Consider the following 20576-nt stretch of genomic DNA (forward strand, 5'->3'; position numbering starts at 1 on the left):
TTCTTGCTAGGAATCCCGATGAAGAGTCTGTTGCAGTAGTCCAGTCTCGAGGAGATAAAAGCATGGACTAGCTTCTCTGCATCTGGGAGGGTTAAAGTGGGGCGGAGTCTGGAGATGTTGCGAAGATGGTAGAATGAGGTCTTGCACAGGTGTTTTATATGGTCATTGAAGGTCAAGTGGGGGTCAAACCGAACCCCCAGATTTGTAACTGAGGAGGAGAGAGTGATGAGCTGGCTGTCAAAGGTAAGTTGGGATATGGGTGAAGACTGAAGCTGGTGTGGGGTGCCAATGTGAAGTGCCTCAGTTTTATTGCTGTTCAGTTGGAGAAAGTTATTGTTCATCCATGCCTTTATCTCCTTGAGACAGGTGGTGAGGGATGACAGGGCTGCAGAGGGGTTTGGGGCAGTTTTGATGTAGAGTTGTGTGTCATCAGCATAACAATGGAAGGACATCCCATGTCTGCTGATGACACGACCGAGGGGAGCATGTAAGTGATGAAAAGGAGGGGGCCAAGAAATGACCCCTGCGGAACACCACAGATGACAGGGAGCAGCCTGGACTTGCATCCTCCCAGCGAGACATATTCCTTCCTGTCTGAGAGGTAGGACTGAAACCACTGCAGTGCACGGTCAGACAGTCCAACAGTCCAACAAATGCTGCTGTCAGGTCCAAGAGAATGAGGAGTGATGGAGATCCTGCATCAGCTGCCATCAGTAGGTCATTCATCACTCTGAGCAAAGCTGTTTCGGTGCTGTGGGCTGAGCGAAAGCCTGACTGAAATTTTTCAAACAGGTTGTTATGTTTGAGGTGGTCCTGAAGCTGGGAGACAACTGCTTCCTCTAGTACCTTGGACAGAAAGGCGAGGTTTGAAATAGGCATGTAGTTTGCGAGAGCCTCCGGGTCCAGGGTGGGTTTCTTAAGGAGGGGTCAGATGACTGCAACCAGGCAGGATTTGAGTGACACTGCTTGCAGGTAATGATATGGTAATGTGGTAGGGTAATTGCATAATAAATGGTATAATAATTTGCTTGAATTTCCACTAGAGAAATGTGATTCATGGATGAGAACATTCAGTGATCCCGTGTGGCGGCCCAGTGAGGTTACACCATCAGCATCCATGGGTTACATACAGTAGATGTAATGTTAACAGTCAGAGGGAGAACTTTCAAAGAAACTCTGCATCCATTTATAATTCATGTAGCCTATTAATAATTTTCATTCAGTGGAGCAACTCCTCACAGTTACAGTTGTTTCTGGTGTCACCTTAAAAACAGGGGTTGTCATTGCTTCAAAGAGTAAAATACACAGCACAACACAACAATATAGACTAGCCTATCTGCAATATGTGACATTAAGAAAGGGTTATTTCTAAATTTTGTTCACGCTTATGTGTTTGAAAAGTCCACATTTCATTAAATAATCTGAAAAGTATTGGTTGAATAAAAGTTTCCACCGATCAAATACTTTCCATCACAATTTTGATCAGGCAACTCTATGTGACGTCATCGCGCTCTGAGGACCCAACCCAACCCAACCGGAAGACAACAGATTTTTTTTCTCCATCCCCCTGATACGATGCACTTTTGCGATTGAGCACTGATTTTATTAACTACATTAATAAAATGCCCCTATTTGATGGGTTGGGAAGTGGAGGAGAGAAGACTGCCATCGTTATTGACTTAGGAGCAGCATTCACAAAGTAAGTGTCAGCCGTTAGCACGCCTTACCACCAATGCCGGTCCGGTTAGCATAACGTGTTATCATTTATGATTAGTTTCTTAGATAACCGCCCGTGTTTTAGCACTTTAAATCTAATACAGGGGTTAAACCTTCACAAATACATGGTTCATAATTGTATATATTGGTAGTAAATGCTGCTGCGTAGCGGTGTTAGCTAGTAAGCCACCCAGTTCATGCTAACATGTCAAGCTAGTTTTAGCTAATGCCAAATTAAAGCTAAGATAAAATGCAGTAAGTTAATAAAAGCAATTCTGTTGAACGCCAGTGACATCATAGCTAGCTACACTTATAAATGAAAGTTTTTTTACCACCCTATATATTCGTACTTTGGTAAATTTTGGACAAAGAGTCCATTTAATGCTAAAGCTAAACTTGATAAGAATCCAGCTAGACGTACTGTGTTACAGGTATTAAGTAGCATTTATTGATGCTAATTGGATCACATTAGGTATATAACTGTCCAAATGAACAACATCTCTGTTTTGCCATTTGTCTGCTGTGAGATTAAATTACCGCCCCATGTTGACTGTTGTTTCAGTGACCTAAATAGTGTGTTTTAAGCACCTGCTAATCTGATAGCAGTCTGCTACCAAAAGTCACTTCAGCTGTCACCAAACCTCACACACCTCTCTACATTTAGGTTGTTTAAAGCAGCAGCACACGACTTGAAATTTACCATAAATGCTACAATTCAATTCTGTATGCCATCCTGCTTGATGTTTAGCTGAATGTCTGATATTATAAGATGAGAAACTAGCCTGAGGCGAGTCACATGAAGATCAAGAGGACTGTTGGCTTTAATAATGATGTCTTTTGTCTGCAGTTTCTGTCCCACATCATTTGACACAACGCAGCACTGTTATTTTATTTCTATGCGACTTTAGTAAAAGGATTTTGCCAATTTTTGCCATCTTGTTTATATCATAGTGTGTGTAAGAGTCTGAAAAAATGGTTGCTGATTGCATTAATCAGTAGGATTACAGCAATACTTAATTACAATACAATATTATTGTGATTGTATAGGTTTTACAATACGCTGAGTGTTACCATAACATGTATAACAATATAATATAACAGTATTGTGAGAGATTGGAATTAATTAACTTTTTCAACTGAAAAATATGTCACCAAAGAAAATTATTGTTGTCATCTCACTTCATTTTTTATATTTATATAATAAAGAATTGCTCCTTGGCATCCATGTATCCGTACAATATTGTCATAAAAACATCCCGACCCTATGCTGATTAATAAATCTTGCTAGTAATATTATTGAACAGTCGTGAAATAGAATCTTTTCTGCACCATCTTCTAGCTCTCTGCTCACAGTTTCCTCTTCTTGCAGATGTGGCTTTGCAGGGGAAACGGGGCCCAGGTTCATAATTCCGAGCGAGATCCGGAAACCGGGGCAGCAGCAGGTGAGACACTGCTGTGCCTTGCCAGGTTCAGTAATTTGTTTGGAAATTGCAAGATGTTTGTTAATGGGGTGTGTGATGATGTCTCACTTTTTAGGCCACCAAAGTGGTTCAGTACAACATCAACACAGAAGAGCTTTATGTCATCCTCAAAGAGTTTATCCATTTACTGTACTTCAGGTGAGACTCTGCTGTGTGGTAAACATCTTTTATACAGAATATAAACTAATTTTAGATGAAACACAGAAAGGCCCAGCCTCATCAAATCAAAGTTTATGCTCCCATTTGTCTCATTCAGGCACCTGCTGGTGAATCCTCGAGACAGAAGAGTGGTCATCATCGAGTCCATCCTCTGCCCGTCTCACTTCAGGGAGACGCTCACCAAGGTTTTCTTCAAACAGTTTGAGGTATGAAAACCAAGCGGATCGGTGGTTTATTGGAGCTTTACAACATGTTTGGAACAAGTGTTGATGTGGAACATGCATGTCACAGATTTACTTACTTAAATATACTTGTTTTTGTGCTCCAAAATGTGATTTCCACCTCAAATTGAAAAGTATAGGGACTTGAGCAGTGTTTCCTGGGTCATGGCCACACCCTGCATGTGTACCATGACTTCATCAGGTGTATATGTGGCCATCATGTTCTCATGTATTGTGATAATTTAATATGTTTTACAGATGTTTGTTTGAACATTTGCACTGATCAACTGGGGAAAAATTAATTAAACAAAAAAAAAAAAACCCACTTTATTTCCTTGTGTTTCATTGGTGTAAGTGTCGTAGTCTTTAGTTTTTGTGGTGGTGGCAAAGACATTATCAGTGTAACCTGCTCTGATGCGGTACAAAACAAATGGCTCTCCTCTTCCTCTTTAGCAGTTTTGGCAGTGCGATACAGCGCCACCATGTCGGTGTAATGCCGTAATTGTTGTTACAAATAACAGAACTCCACAAAGTGTAACACTTCTTACAGTGTTTTCCATTAGTTGAGAGTTTTGTTAAGACAAAGTTTGCTCTTTGCAGGAAAACCCATGTTAAGTTTGACAAGAGCAAATAAGTTCCGCAGTAACACACTTCTTTTCAACTTCACTGACCACCTTGATAGTGATTTTAAGCTACAGTGTATGAAGTCTAATTCGTGAATGTTTTTTTCCAGGTGCCCTCTATACTGTTTGCCCCAAGTCACCTCATGGCCATCATGACTTTGGGCATCAACTCTGCTCTGGTGATGGACTGTGGCTACACAGAGACACTGGTCCTGCCTGTATCCTTTTACTGTGACTCTTAAAGTAATGTTTCAACTGTTGAGGAAATGGATTTGTTTGCTTTCTTGCTGGAGAGTAGATGAGAAGATTTATATGTGTTTAATCTTTGTGAGCTCAATGGAAAAAGTTGTCCAGGTAGGGATGGATCTGGAAACCTGGTGTTTAAGAGTGCAGTATTGATAAGCTCAGACGTTTAGGGTTCTGCTATCGGTATTGGAGAAATTCAGAAGATATATTTCTTGTTCATTTAGGTTCATTTAATTTTTATCTTCGCAATAAGATTAAGACATTCATCACTGATGCATTTCTGCTATTTAACCCAGAGGAGAGCTCAGTGTGGTGGGACCAGCTCTGCCACTCTGTGTCGAACACACACAGAGGCCCTGCTCTCAGTGACATTGGCGGAGAGAGCTAAACACTCCTAAGTATGGTTATACTTCACAAGATGTTGATACTGACACTACTTGTTGCCACAAGTTCAACAGCTCCTTTGTATGTAAGGGCAGAAACAGGAGCAACCTTTTGAAACATCTAGCGAAAGTGCATCACAGTTCATCTCCCGTTACCTCATCCACCTCAGATATGTGATAAGAGTGTGTCTGTAATAGTGTTTCATGCAGGTTACTGAGGTTTCTGGCATTGTTCTCCCTGTTAAAGGTTTTTTTTTGGTTGAGTCATGCTGTTAAGCTTTGCTGTAGCAGAATGTTGATTTATATACTGAACTAACATACATAGAAATTAAAGCAATGTTGATTATGTTCTTATTTTGTTTCATTTTATTCTCTTAAAAAACCACAGAAGAACTGATAAGAGTACCGTTAAAGTACCGGATGGATAAGCGGTATCGTTAAAATCTTGCAGATACCAATCCCTAGGTCCAGGACATGTTTAGCCTAGACTAGCACAAAGGTGGGAAGCAAAGGAGGTTTATTGTGTTGTGTATAAACCTTATGTGTAACTACCTTAACTGTGAACTCAGGTTTATGAGTGCACTCCTATCCTGCCAGCCTGGGAGGCTTTGCCTTTGGGAGGGAAAGCCATTCATAAGTAAGTAGCTCTAACAGATCCAAGAGGAGTGTGCGACTTGTTTGTGCACACTCGGCTGTAAAAAGAACACTTCTGTTTCACACTTTGCTTTGTGTTGATTAAATGTCTTGTGGCTGTAAAACGGGAGCTTTTAATAGAAGTGCTTGTTTCCTGCTATAACTGCATGTGTCTTTGTTAATTACAGAGAATTAGATGGACATCTTGTGGAGCAGTGCACTGTGGACACAGACACCACCACCGGGCAGAGTGTTCCAGCTGTCATTGGTAATTACAGAAGAACACTTTGTCTTTTAAATGGGTTAAACAAACTATAACAGCTTTGACCCAGTGTGCATCATTTACTATTCATGAGAAGAACTTGTTTCTTTGTGACATTTAAGTCAATCCCCCTCTCCATGTGTGAATTATACATATGCATACAGGCTATTTTAGAGTTTAGAGTCTCCTGATGGAGGAAACTGAATCATTGTGTTGTGCTGTGAGATGTACAGCTGCAGCAGAGTGAGAGAAGCCACACGTATATACATCAATAATTAAGACAGACAGGAGGCTGACTCACTGGACTGGACCGCTGAACCACCTGCATTTCTGCAGTTAGCACAGAGAGGCTGATGTCTCTGTAATCAACCCTTAAACTCTGCATCACAGAGAGAAGTATGATGCCCAGATCTTAAGTTCAGGTACAGTACAGGATTTGTTATTTGTCTGTGTGAGAGTAGTTACAAAATACTGCAAAACATTTTGCAACAGACTATGTTGGACTTTTGTTTGTGTTAAACAAGCGGCAACCTTCCAGTGCCAAAAACTGCAGCTCCCCTGATGGCCACTTGAGGCTGGCTCTACACTGTAAACCCCAATTTGCTTGCTCAACTTCATTTTTTTTGTTTGGGAAACAGCTTGCACTCAAAACTTTTAGTTCAATATAATACATCAACATGAAAGTTTTAACTACACCAGACACTTAATAAATGTGTCACATGACCCTTGTCTGACAGGAAGTTTATATCAGTTTGACATAACTTTTTGTTGTTGGTGTTGGAGCATTTAATCTTACATCATATGAACATAAACTCACTGAGAACACATTGTAAAACCTTTTTTAAAAATATAACTGAACTCTTAAAACATATTGTGGTGAGCTTGCAAGAATAAGGCAGAGATGAGATGCCCTTTATTTCACCTTCATGCAACTTTATGTTAGTCACTCTAATATCCTCACAGGTGGGAGGTCACTGCCTCTGTATACGACGCAACTCATGATGCAAAATGTCTTTTACCACAACATGAACTGTGACCATTGTGAAACACATAAACATTAATCACTGCGTAAATCGTAATATGAGTGATTTAGAAAACATTTCAACAGTTGTCTTCGGCTTACGGCCTTAAACACATCATCTCGTGGCATGCTGGGAAACTCCACCCATTTAACCCCAACACACCACAATGCCTATGTTAAGTAAGGGCTGCTCGATTATGGAAGAACTCATAATCACGATTATTTTGGTCAAAATTGAAATCACGATTATGTGGCGCACGTGGTGACTTACATTGTTTGCACGACGGCATGTCATTTCTGTCTGTACATGGTCGCGCGTTTACAATTCTCCTCTGCTCTCTGTATTGTGTACAGCGGAGTTCGGCCCTGGTGCGCACACACACACATACACGTGTGCGCACACACACACGCAGACAACCTCTCTCACTCTGCCATTTTCCGCACGCTGTTGTTGAAATCTTCTGCGATCACCTGCCCCTCGCATTATTCGTAGTTATCCAACTTGACTGGCTCGTGGAGTGAATAGAGAGAGGAGGGGAGGGGGCGGTATTGCGCATGTGCGGCTTCCGTTGAAGACAAATTAACACATCCAGGCGTCTGTGACCAAAAATCGTTTACCCTTGATTTCATTAAGTTTGAAATCGTTTGACCTCAAAATCGTAATCACGATCACCAGACGATTAATTGCACAGCCTTATGTTAAGTACACAATGTTAGTGTTGTTTATTGATCTTGAACTAATAAGGCAAAATCAGCTTTATGCATTTTAGTCACATAAACTCAAAAATTATTGATTTAACATAAGAAATGATGTCAGGCTCACAGGAGATGAGTTTTTGTGTCAAGTGAACATAAAGTTTTTATGTCATTTTGACAATCCAGGGCATTTGTGTTCGCCTGGTGTTGCCAGACCCAATTCGCAAATCGAATATGAGCTTGTGAGATCAGGATGGTTTCACCAGGCTACATTTGTTTAGAGTTTACATAAAAAGTTTGTGTCATGGATGGATTGGGGTGAACAGTGTATGAGTGAATTAATCCTCATAGACTCTTATATTAAAATGCCCAACTTAGCAGCAGAAATAAACATGTTTACAGCCTGGTACAAAACAAAAAAAACCAAACATTTATTGTCTTTATAGCAGGGTTCACACAAGATGCTTCAAGTGCGTTAATTTTATGGATTTTATGGGAACAAATCAAGCACTGGAATACCTTAGAAACTGACTTTGAAATTCAAATGAATAACATAACATTATTTTGTAGGAATAAAAAGCAATGACTGTCCCCGTTTACTCAGTGTAGAGTTCTGTGTTGTGAGCTGGCAGTCTAAAAAGGCATCTGAGGCACCATCTTATAGTCACATAGGATGATGGACCAACATGTTTCAACTTTAGACAGTGTTTATCAGGGTATAAAATGCATTGGAACAGGTTTGTCAATTCAATACAAATTGGTATGTCATGTGAGAAAGGTCACAGGACATACTGTGAGCCTACTCAAAGGAAATATACCTATATTTTTCTTTCAGTATTTAATATTATTGGTGTTTTTTAATAAGTATTATCAAGGGCAGTCAGTGCTTTGGATGTCTTTTTAGACAGCCAGCCCACACCATGGACTTCTACACCATCTTATTTCACCGTACTCTCCTTCTCTTCTGACTCACCTGACATCATAATTAAGTCACAGTAGACATCACTCTCAGGCCCCTGAATCGCATTGTATCGTAATAATATCGTGGCAGACTTTGTGGTGTCAGCAAATATTATATTGTCCAAAGAATCAATATGATATCGTATCGTGATGAAACCAAGTATTTACACCCCTATTGATGCCAGATTTACAGAGCCTAGGTGTAGCTGTAGGTGTCGCTATTTCAGTGTGTTTTCATGAAGGTTAATTCTAACAATTTGGTTGAATTAAAAGCATTAGCATTAGTATTATCACATTTGTCATGCCTGTAAATGCACCGTGCTAACCAAGCTACCAGCGAGTGTTGGGGTGAGCTCCAGTATATCATCCAAATATATTCACTTCCGGCTCCGAAAAAACAAGATTGTAAAAGTCAGTGATTCAGAACAGGAGTCCACAAACCAATGAGTGATGTCAAGGTGGCTACATCCTCTATTTTACATACTCTATGGTTTAATACCAAGCAGTCATATTTCACACTTGTCCTTTGCTGCAGTGTCAGCGCACACATTCCCCTAACGCTGATTCAGCTTCATCATAAATCTAACTTGGATGTGAAATGGGAGAAATGGCTGATCTGTGAATCAGCGAACCAAAGAAAATTAGGTCTCACTTCATTTCTATGTCTTTTCATCTTTTTTTTTTCTTCCAGGGACCATCCCCGAGGAGATCGTGGAGGATATCAAGGGTAGGTGTGATAGAGTTGTTTTCTGGTTTAATATTTGCATCTCTTGCTTTGCTCCCAAGAGGGTGGTGGATTGTTATGAATTATTCTCTTCAAGGACAGCACTCCCAGAAGAAAACAACACAAAACTTCCAAACATGTAGAGAGACTGTGGCTGTTTGCTTCATTACCGTCCCTCCACTGCAACATTATCCTGCTGAAAACTGATGTTTGTTTCATAACACTGCAGATATGTGACTTACTTGGTCTGTGCTGGAAAGTAGTCACATCAGTAATGTCATTAAAGCTCTCATTGAGGACTAATGCTCCATCTTATAACCTTTTAATTCATTATCAGCTGATGATAATGCGTGCAGTCATTAAAGAGGCAACAGATAGGATTCAGGTTTTTTTAGCTTGGCGCCACCTAGCATCAGCGGTGTTGCGTTGCACTGTCGCAACGACCAAATTGACCGTGGGGATCAGAGATAATGAATAAAATGTAGGCTGCAAAGCCACCAGTATGCCTCTATGTATATGTAGAATGAGAAGGTGTGTGGACACTCTACTAAATAAATGAGTAAAGAGACTGAGCAACAATTATTAGATTTATCTGAAGAAAAAACAAATAGTAATGCAAATAATTATAGCAGAATGCACAGTACCAGTACAAACAGCTCACAGTGAATGATACCAATATGTACAGTACCAGTACAAACAGCTCACAGTAAATGATACCAATATGTACAGTACCAGTACAAACAACAGTAGACACAGTGGAATTATACCAATATGCACATGTAAACAGTCCCCATTCTAGAATAAACGCTACCGTATGGAAACCATGCGGCCGGTTGGAGCTCAAATTGAATGGGAAACAAAGTCCAGTGTTCACTTAGCTGGGCGTAACTTAGCTGGGCGATGTCCGTGGATAGCTGCCTCCGTGAGAAGAGAACAGAAGGAAGGGAGGGGGGTATCACTGTCCGAGGGCTGCCGTAGAATGGCAACCAGGATGTCAGCCGACCAACACTCGCTACCCGCTCCCTGGTTGCGGCGATTTGCGATGCTGGCCAGCTAGGAATGAACTAGCAGCCAGTACAGTCCAGTCCTCTCTGGTCTAGCTAACATTTAGCCGTGTTACTTACTGATCCATTAGAAAGAAAGCTAGCTGGACATGGGTTTTGAAGCCTCTTTGGTCACGGAGCTCCCTCCATCTCTTGAACGCCTGACTGAGGTTTACTCTTGTTTTTCCTCTTCTTTTATCACTCTCCTTTTTGCTCTTCTTTGCCTCCTCACACAGAGGAGCTTGTATTCTTTCGCTAGGCCGTTTTTCACTCGTCTCCAAACTTTGTCCGTCTGCCATTGTGCTTGTGACTCAACTATCTCATGCCCAACTCCTCATAAGGACCAGCTCCAGTCCCTGATTGGCTGACCGACCAGTTTCGCAATACATGGCGCATTTCCTGCCGTAAAGCAGATTTTTTTCCATGAAATTTCAGCACCAGTGGCAGAAGCTTATTGCAAAGCCACTAAGTAACCTATGTAAATGCTGATAGTCTGATTTTACTGTGGACACTACCCTGTGCAACCCACATTATTTTCATCATGATATATTTAGGAAAAGATGCTGTCTGTTGCCTCTTTAAGGACATTAGTTAAAATGTTAATCCTTAGTTTTAAATGAACCTGTCTCTTAGTTTGGTCGTCTGCTCATTGATTTGATTTTGTCTTCTGCAGTCAGAACATGTTTTGTCAGTGACCTGCAGAGAGGCCTCAAGATCCAGGAAGCCAAATTTAACCTGGATGGTACAGCTGAGGTGAGTGAAATGTTTGCCGGCCTCACACCAAATTTCTTTTCAAGCAGTTTCACTCTCACAAACAAATTTTCAGTGTTGGAATAAACTCAGGAGTTTTAAATCAGCTGGTGCGCTCCTGTAATCTCAAATGTTTCGTGTAAGGTGCTCATGAAATTGTTAATATGTCATATTTGTTAAAGGGAGTTTGGCATAATTGTGTGACTAAAAACTCACATTGTCTTTAGGTGTCAGAGGGTGTCATTTAGTCTTTTAAAAGTCTTTTCAAAGTCCTCCAGTGTATGGTAGGCATAAGTTATACTCAGTCTGTGAACAAGTTTGCATTAAATAAGGCTTTGTTGTGTATTTATTTACAATTCCTCCTTGTCGTGAATGTGTTTGTAGCGTCCAGACCCTCCTCCAGATGTTGCTTACCCTCTGGATGGTGAGAAAATCCTGCACGTCAAAGGATCAATCAGGTAGTTCACTGGATTATGCTTTTTACATCTGCTGTTGCCTTTAACTGAGCCAGCAGACCCAGAGACTCTACTCTTTGTCTGTTGTGTTACAACTTAAGATATTTCCACGTTTTATATTTTATTTTCGGTGTGTTCATTTTTGTCATGGTAGAAGGTCCTCCTGTAAAATGAGATGGTGTTAATGTCCTCTTATGATCTGTGGTTCTCTCTCTGCTGTACCGTCCATATATGGGACAGTACATTTGTCTTTTAACTTGCTTCTTTTATGCACTGTCCTTTAGTTTCTGCCACAAAGATGTCGCTCATTATATTTTCTCTTCTTTTTCTAAACAGGGACTCTGTGATGGAGATCCTGTTTGAACAGGACAATGAGGAGAAGAGTGTTGCCTCTCTGATACTTGATGCTCTCGTCAAGGTAGAGAAGATTTATTTTATTCCATGTGTCTTGGCAGGTATGATTATGAGCAGTCACTTACTTGATGCCGTCTGAATGTGAATAAACTGCGGACAATTTAAGGTCTTTTTTTTGGCGCCATGTTAGCGCTTGAGAAAGGTCTCTAAACAGATCAACAACTTCCTGAGAAGCGCTAACTGATGCAGTGATGGTGCCAGGGGAGAACACACAGTGACAGGGCTAACTGTTAGCATTAAACAGCTAACGTACCAAACAGTTACTAACAGGTTTAAGTCGAGCCATTTTGGTATCGATGTGAGTTTGCTGGGACTGTTGAATGGCTCAGTGTTGGACGTTAGCTGTGTTAGCTCGTGCTAACTGGGCAGACTCTCCAGGAGGAGAGTGGTGATCTCTGGTGCTAAAAAGGATTGTATTATGGTATATTTTGACTGGAGTTGTTTCAAAAGATGTGGCAAATCAAGTCCAAAAACAGATTGACATCGGGCATGAGAATCCTGCGGGATGGAGTCTAGGCTTTTCTGAGGTGTGTTCACAAGTTGTTTTATTCATTGTAGATCTTAACAACATTCCACTGAAAGAAAAGGCAGACATGCCGTATTGCATGATCTTCTTCAAGGCGTGACATTTTCAGCGTGTAAGTTAGCTCGGCTGTTGTTGTTGCTGTTTCCTGTTGCATAGGGGTTATTGAAAACAGTAACACACAGATGGCGGGAGGTAGGGCGAATGCTGGTCAAAAAGCTGGCCAATGGCAGGCTTATACCCACAGTCTACATTCAGTGAGTCAGAGTGTCATTTTCAAAATCAAATTAGCCATTTTAATGACAGTGCTCACCTCCTCACATGCAAAAGTTCACCCAGAATCAAGGTGAGGTTATTTTGCAAGGACACCGTCGCTGCATCTTGGAGATGCGTCTGGCTACAGGAGACTAGTTTCTGCTCACTTCTGCTGCTGTGAACCATCAGTATCTGGGCTGGAGGAGCCCACTTTGGTTCTTTGTGTTGCACAGTCGTCAAGATGAGAGTACAGTTCGACTCAGTGTGGTTGCTATGGCAACACTCGGCTGAGGCCATTCCGTGTCACCGAGAGCAGTTTTGTTGTTCCACGTGGGGATCAAATCAGCCTAATTAATCTCAGTGGGTGCAGCAGCAGCAGACATCACTCCGCCTCACACTCAAACTGCTACAGTAAAACATTTAAACTCGATCTGTGCAGCGCTGTACTCAGGGTATATTGATGCATCAGTAGGGCTCTACACACCAGAGAGAAGGCGCTGCAGTCATGCTCATTTCAGCTGCTTCCATCCATCACATCTCGCTTTAGTCTGCACCTGAAGAGTAGAAGGTGCTGTCCTGTAGAAGTAGAGCTGCTTCCTCCTGCTGCACGGCTGATACAAAATGTTTTCATCGTAAAACTCCTCTGAGCTGTCGCATCAGGGGGACGTGGAGCAGATGACAGATATGTAAATGATCTAATTTAATAAATGTGTGTATGTGTTTCCCTTTAGTGCCCCATTGATACACGTAAGGTGCTCTCAGAGAACCTGGTGGTGATCGGAGGCACGGCCATGCTGCCGGGTTTCCTGCACCGTCTGCTGGCAGAAGTACGGCTCCTGGTGGAGAAACCCAAGTACAGCGTGCTGGCCAGCAAGAGCTTGCGTATACACGCTCCACCTGCCAAGCCCAACTGCACCGCCTGGCTCGGAGGTCAGATATGAGATTATATTTAAATGTTTATCACTACCTGCTGAACTGAAGACTTTCCGAGCAGAATAAAAGAAATCTCCAGCATCAGCACAGTGTAATAATCTATGATGTCAGCATTTTTGGAGTTTTTTAAATGAGAAGGTGTTGTAAAAATAGTGTTTGTGGCTGCATTTTAGAAAGCCGTCTCTGTTGTGTTTTTTAGTGAAACATGGCACCAAAACCAGGTGTTTTGTAGCTTGATATTGGTTGCATTCCTTGGCAAGATATGCTACCAAAACTGGGTGTTTTTAAGCAAGACGAGGTATCAAGACCAGGTGTTTTCTTTAGAGACATGGCCACCAAAACCAGGTGTTTTTTAGCGAGACGTCAGCAGCATTTCTTACCGAGACATGCCACCAAAATGGGTGTTTTTTAGCGAGACATCGACAGCCTTTCTTAGTGAGACGTGGCACCAAAAGCAAGACATATTTTTTAGCGAGATATCGGTGGGATTTTTTTAGCAAGACATGCCACCAACAGTGGGTGTTTTTTAGGGAGACTTTTGTGGCACCTCCAGCCGTGAATGTGTCACCAAAACCAGGTGTATTTACATTGCCCTCCGCTCAACAGGTGCCATCTTCGGGGCGCTGCAGGACATCCTGGGCAGCAGGTCAGTGTCACGAGACTACTACAACCAGACAGGCCGCATCCCAGACTGGTGCTGCTTGAGCACCCCTCCTCCTGAGTCTCTCTACGAAGCAGGAAAGACACCTCCTCCGCTGATGAAGAGAGCCTTCTCCACAGAGAAGTAGATCGTGTTGTAACATAATTCAAATAATGTACTCTCCTTAACTCTACGTGATAGAACAGTTCCGATATCTTAAATGTAACATCTCAACACAAGTCTTGTTCATGTGTTTATTACACAAACAGGTCTACATGTTTGTAATGTCTGGTGGTTACACTACGTTTTTGTATGGACCGACTGTGGACTGTTTGATGATCGGGTGAGCTGGTTTCTGACCTCGCCAGACAGAACAGATAGTGGGCGTTTGAATTGATATTCCACAACGAGTACAGTGTTAGAGTTTCAAATGGGTCCTGAGCTACATGCAGCTGTGCTTTGGTTTCATTTGAACTCAAATTAGAAGGGTTTCCATCCAACTCTTCTTATGCACATTTTTAATTTGCGCAAAAAAAATCCTGAGTGGAAATGTTTAAAATGGAAAAAAAGGAACTCAAAAAATTGCAAAGTGCAAGAGACACACATACATTAATAAATGATGGGGTACAGTCATGATGTACTGTCATTGCATAGGCCCCTGCAAGCTCTCTTCGTTATCTCTGGATGGCGAGTAACACACATGTTGGTACACAAGGCTGTTACCAGAACTCCTCCAAGAGCACAGGGCTGTAATATCAGTTGTTCAAGACATTGTCAGAACATTGTCCAGTGTTCTCGCCATTATTTTACACTCATTGTTTTCCTTCAGTTGAGGTTTATCTGGCACTTTTGTAATTACATCATCTCCTTATACCTTCCTCTTCTGCAGTGGCACCTGACTGAAGAATTAGCGCCACCTACTGCTTATCTCGATGAATCAACTCCCAATATTCACACAATTTGCATTTTCTTTTTTTTTTCTTTGAAAATTTGGTTAAAATTGTGCTGCGTCTAGATGGAAAGCCAACTATCAAGCAAGACTGAACCTGCATGTGCACCCTCAAACACTCACTCTGGATTTTCTTGGCAGTTAAACTGAAAAACACGTCACATTCAGCAGAAATTATTCAAATCCTCGCCAAGTTAAGCTTCAGTCCTCATTTGTCAGCAAAACTGCAGAAAAAGTTGCTGAACTTTGGAGAAAGCAGACGTTCATTCATTCCAAGGTGATTCATGATAAAGTGTGAAGATCTGACTGGGTTTTTTTTTTGCTCACCACAGAAAACGTCCACCCAAAAAAGAAAGTTTCACTTATTTATTATTTGGATCTCGATGTGTAAAGTGGTTGTTGAACTTAATAAAGGCCCTGTACACTCACACAGGTGTTCTCATTTATTTTGTGTGGAGGTGAAGTGGAGGTAATCTGGGAGAAACTACGTCGTGCCACCCTAAAAAGTCACTGTCTGTCCTTTTTTCCTAAAATAATGCTTGTACAAAAACTAAACCATTTTAACTCAGATATTTTAGACAACTTATCCAGGTTGTCTGCAGGTCCTGAAAGTCTTAAAATGTCTGAAAATCATATGTATAAATGTAAGGCAGTAAAAGTCATTAAATAGTCTTAAATTTGAATTTGTGAGGTTTCAATGTCACAAACATTTTATCTAATTTCATTTATCCATCATTTATTTTTTATCAAAATGAGTCAAGCTTTTCTACGTTAAAGTCCACATTTAGGTTACAAATCTTTTAAGTCTCCACTAATCCAAATGTCTTTTTACTTTATACATTCAGTTACTGGTTGGCAAAATGTAGATTAAACTTCCTCACTCTGAAAACCATATTCTGCATTAAAAAACCTACCTTTGCACAGGACCACATATTAATACTACTTATCTTAATACTTGCCTGCGATGCTTGAATAAGAAAAAGATTATTTGTCTTAAATTTGTGTAAAAATTATCTTGGAAAGGTCATGAAAGCATGAAATGTATGTGTCTGACACCTGTAGACGCCTTGTTACAGACACCATCCTAAAGTATGAACACAATTCCTACTTCATACGTTTGAAACACAGCTACTTCTGATTTTGTGAACACCTTTTATTACTGTAATGCAGAGGTAGCATCACAGTAACAGGAACACAAGCATTAGGAAGACTGTTTGTTTACACACACTGAACCCATTAACTCAAACATCACTTACCAAATCCCCCCATGAGCCACCCCACCAGTCCCCCACAATGCAACAGGGTACGGCTTGCTTTCTCAGATACAGAGTCTATACATGTATTCATATACCCCACTGTCCAGATGTACACTTAATAATAATAATAATAAATTTTATTTGCAACGCACTTTACATAAAAACAAATACACACACGTATGAAAGAACATCATAAAAGATAAGAAATAAGAACTGAAATAAATGATCCACAAGATATTGAGCGCTGTTCACCATTTAAGTGATTATTAGGCTTGGTGGTATCAACCAGCTAGTCGAGGGAAAGACCGGAAAGATTCTTAAAGAAGAAAATAAATGGCTGCCAGTGACGTAAGAACCTCACAGTTGAACCCCGCAGTGAGAACACGAGAAGGTGGAGTCTGCTGTTGCCACATCAGAAGGATTCTCCTGCGAGCTATCAGGGAAGTGAATGAAATTACATTTGATGGTTTCACAGAGATGTGATTCTTTTCTTCAGGAACACCAAACGTGGCAGTCATTGGGGATGGCTCGATTGTCACAGACCTACTTCTAAAAGCTAGAAAACAAGTAGATTAACTTGTGATGTTGCACCGCAGCTCGCCGCCACAGATTCCTCAGTAAACTAAACTATAAAGACTGAATCTTTCCAGATTCACAGTCTTCAAATAAACTGTAAGTTTAAAAGAAAACATCAGACTAGAACTGTACCATTTCCCCCACAGTATTGCCAGGGGTGATGCTAAATTCACAGTTTCTATTTTTTCCTGTGTGAATCTCTGAGATATAAATCTGCACAGTATTTTCAGGAAATCTCATTTCCTTTTCTGAATGTCTTAACGACATGTAGGAGGAAACACTGGAATGGATGCCTGCATCCCTCCGGCTGAAAATACAGTCAAGACAATTAAATGCATACGTCTCACTTTTGAAGCAACAGAATGCAGTGTTAATTTCTGTATATAAACTTTACTTGATTTTTCCCAGCCCAGTCGCAAGGAGAAAACATTGGTATTGTTCATCTCTGCAAACTACGGATATGCTACATTTGTAGGTTTCATAAGTATCATATCAACGTTTCAAAAGTGATTTAGTTCAGGTTACATGTATATGAATGGAGTTTTGTCATCAGGAGGTGGAGGGCAGGGTGGATGGTGGGAAACCGAGGCGAGATGGTTGCCAAGCTGCAGACCAACAACAACAAAACTGGTTGTTCTTTAGCAAGACATTTGTGGCATTTCCGGCAGCGATTGTGGCACCAAAACTGGATGTTTTTGGAGAGACAAAAATAGTATTCAGGTTGTGACTGTGCCACAACAACAGATTTTTTTTACTAAAACTAGGTGATTTTTATTCAATTCAATTCAATTTTATTTATAAAACCCAATATCACAAATCACAATTTGCCTCACAGGGCTTTACAGCATACGACATCCCTCTGTCCTTATGACCCTCACAGCTGATCAGGAAAAACTCCCCAAAAAACCCTTTAACGGGGAAAAAAAACGGTAGAAACCTCAGGAAGAGCAACTGAGGAGGGATCCCTCTTCCAGGACGGACAGACGTGCAATAGATGTCGTACAGAACAGATCAGCATAATAAATTAACAGTAATCCACATGACACAATGAGACAGAGAGAGAGAGAGAGAGAGAGATGCAGGTAATGACAGTAGCTTACAACAACATTAATAAAAGTAATAATATTATAGTTATAGTTCTGGCTACTGCGGTACAATATGTTGAAAGTATGTATTAATACCTGGCAGTATACATGTGTGACAATAGTCATATGTGTATAATAACAGTAGAAGTATGACTAATGACTAATGATGGCAGCAGCAGCAGGAGGCATCTGGCAGGACCACGGCAGCAGCACAACCACACACGTCACGCTGTCCAGGCACCGCTGCGATATGAGTTAATCTGAGAGACAGTGGAGCACAAAGGCTCCGGAGAAGAAGCCGAGTTAGTGACATCCAGAATGGCCGAGTTAGCAAGATGCAGTAATAGGATACAAGAGAGAGAGAGAAGGAGAGAAGGTGCCCGGTGTATTATAGGGGGGTCCTCCGGCAGACTAGGCCTAAGTCAGCCTAACTAGGGGCTGGTACAGGGCAAGCCTGTATGCAATGGAGACATTGGTGGCATTTCATGCTGTGATTGTGCCACCAAACTCAGTGTTTTTCAATGGGACATAAGCTGCATTTCTTTTGTCAAATTTAACCACCAAAACCAGGTGTTTTTTAGTTAGACATCAGTGGCATTTCTAGCTGCGATTGTGCCACCACATTGGGTGTTTTTTAGCAAGATACTGACTGCATTTCTAGCAGAGATTTTACCATCAAAACCAGATGTTTTTAGTGAGACATCAACAGCATTTCTACCTACGTTTGGGCCACCAAACTGGGTGTTTTTTAGGGAGATACCAGCTGCATTTCCAGCCGCAATTTTCCCAACAAACTGTTTTTTTGCGAGACATCGCCCTGCATTTCAGGCTGCAATTGTGCCACCTAATCAGGTGTTTTTTATTGAGACATTGGTGACATTTCCAGCTGCGATTGTGCCACCACACTGGGTGTTTTTTAGAGAGATCCACTCTATTTCAGACTTGATTATGCCACCAAAATCAGATGTTTTTAGTGAGACATCAGCTGCTTTTCAGCTGCGATTGTGCCACCAAAGTGGGTGTTTTTATGGAGATATCGGCTGCATTTCTAGCTGTAATTTCACCACAAAAACCAGGTGTTTTTAAGGGAGACATTAGCAGCAATTCCAGCAGCGATTGTGTTTGCCCAAACTGGGTGTTATATAAAGAGACATCAGCTCCATTTCCAACTTGATTTCGCCATCAAAACCAGGTATTTTAAGCCAAAACATGATCTTTTCCAAACCATAATCAAGTGTTTTTTTTGTGTCTAAACATAACCACACGTTAACCACAGCACTGTTGAAAGGTAACGAAATGTTCAGGTTTAGCATATACACTGTATAATGACATGCCACCAACTTGTGGCTTGCAGAAATGGACAATGACAACATTTCTCTCTCTTGTGAAACAAACAAAACTGCAGTGTAGTGTATTTTCTTGTTGGGCTAAACTTATCTAAGAAAACCCCCAAACACACTGTTAAAGTCCCAGAATGGAGCTGCATCTGTTTGGCCTTTTGGGTCACATTCATCACTCTGTCTAGTCACTGTTGGCGTGGGAACCAGTAGCATTACCCACAATGCACCTGCAGCCCGAGACTGGCAAAAAGTGTGGGAAATCAGATAAGAGTTTGGATTCTGATCACAGTCACAAAAATAGGCATAAACATTGAGCGGAGGAGAACCGAGCACTGCAGCGATCAAGCTGCAGATGATATGTTCGTCTCTCTTGTCTGTTTCAGTGACAGACACAAAAACCAGCAACTCTTAAGGTTTATTAAAAACCTCCCTAAACCATTTATATCTTTATTGGAAACAAGTTAAAGTGACTTTGGTGATTTGTAGGTGAACTGTTGTGACTTCCAGGCTGTAATCTGGCTACATTTCAGTTTCATCTGTTATCAGATGATGTAAAGTCAAAAAAGATGCATCTAATGATCCACTTTGAACTCTGTGTGGACTTGGAGAGCTAAATAAGAGCTTTTACTCATATGATTGTTAAAGGTCCCATATTATGCTTATATTCAGGTTCATACTCGTCTTTGGGGTTTCTACCAGAACATGATTACATGCTTTAATGTTCAAAAAACAAATTGTTTTTCCACCTTTTCATCCTGTCAACTGACGTCATGTGTCCATTTCTCTGTAGACTGAGCATTTGATACTTTCACAGTATTTATATAGGCCTAGCACCTATACCTGCTTTATTTTTAAAAAGACATGGACATCTGACTTCTCACAATATGGGACCTTGAAAGGTTTTATATGTAATTTTCAAAAAATGTTTATTATTAGTGACACCACCCTCCGAGGCGGTTTAGGCAAACTGCAGTTAGCATGCTGTTGCTCACGCGTAGGCCCAAGTGAGTATCATCCAAAACAATGTGACGTACACAAGACTGATTAACCAGCATCGTGTTGATAAGAATGCTGGAAAATGTTCTTACATTTAATTTGGACCATTGGCCCCATGATACTAAGTAGCTTGATGTTTGCAAATCACTTTATTGGCTGATGCTGTGAAGCAACCAACTGCAGATCCATGCTGCTTAGCTGGCTAAGTTTAGCTCAGGGTACAGTTAGCTGGTTGG

The 20576-nt window shown here is 41.0% G+C and overlaps 1 protein-coding gene across 1 annotated transcript; it reads left to right on the forward strand.

The window, feature by feature from the left end:
* The first annotated feature begins 1512 nt into the window (after nt 1-1512).
* actr10 (actin related protein 10) lies at nt 1513-15515 on the forward strand. The gene is made up of 13 exons (XM_049590506.1): nt 1513-1699; nt 3086-3158; nt 3253-3335; nt 3454-3562; nt 4311-4418; nt 5399-5466; nt 5651-5730; nt 9093-9128; nt 10842-10921; nt 11303-11376; nt 11710-11791; nt 13297-13495; nt 14105-15515. Exons 1-13 carry the CDS (start codon nt 1623-1625, stop codon nt 14284-14286), a joined length of 1251 nt encoding a protein of 416 aa, XP_049446463.1. The 5' UTR covers nt 1513-1622; the 3' UTR covers nt 14287-15515.
* Nucleotides 15516-20576: the final 5061 nt, after the last annotated feature.

Source organism: Epinephelus fuscoguttatus, linkage group LG11, assembly GCF_011397635.1.
Source record: "Epinephelus fuscoguttatus linkage group LG11, E.fuscoguttatus.final_Chr_v1".
Taxonomy (NCBI): domain Eukaryota; kingdom Metazoa; phylum Chordata; class Actinopteri; order Perciformes; family Serranidae; genus Epinephelus; species Epinephelus fuscoguttatus.

Bases quoted from the DNA above. Each gene is read 5' to 3' on its own strand.
- actr10 (XM_049590506.1), top strand. From the start codon at position 1,623: ATGCCCCTATTTGATGGGTTGGGAAGTGGAGGAGAGAAGACTGCCATC. The intron at 10,922-11,302 runs GTGAGTGAAATG...ATGTGTTTGTAG, and splicing joins ACCTGGATGGTACAGCTGAG to CGTCCAGACCCTCCTCCAGA. The intron at 11,377-11,709 runs GTAGTTCACTGG...TTTTCTAAACAG, and splicing joins CACGTCAAAGGATCAATCAG to GGACTCTGTGATGGAGATCC.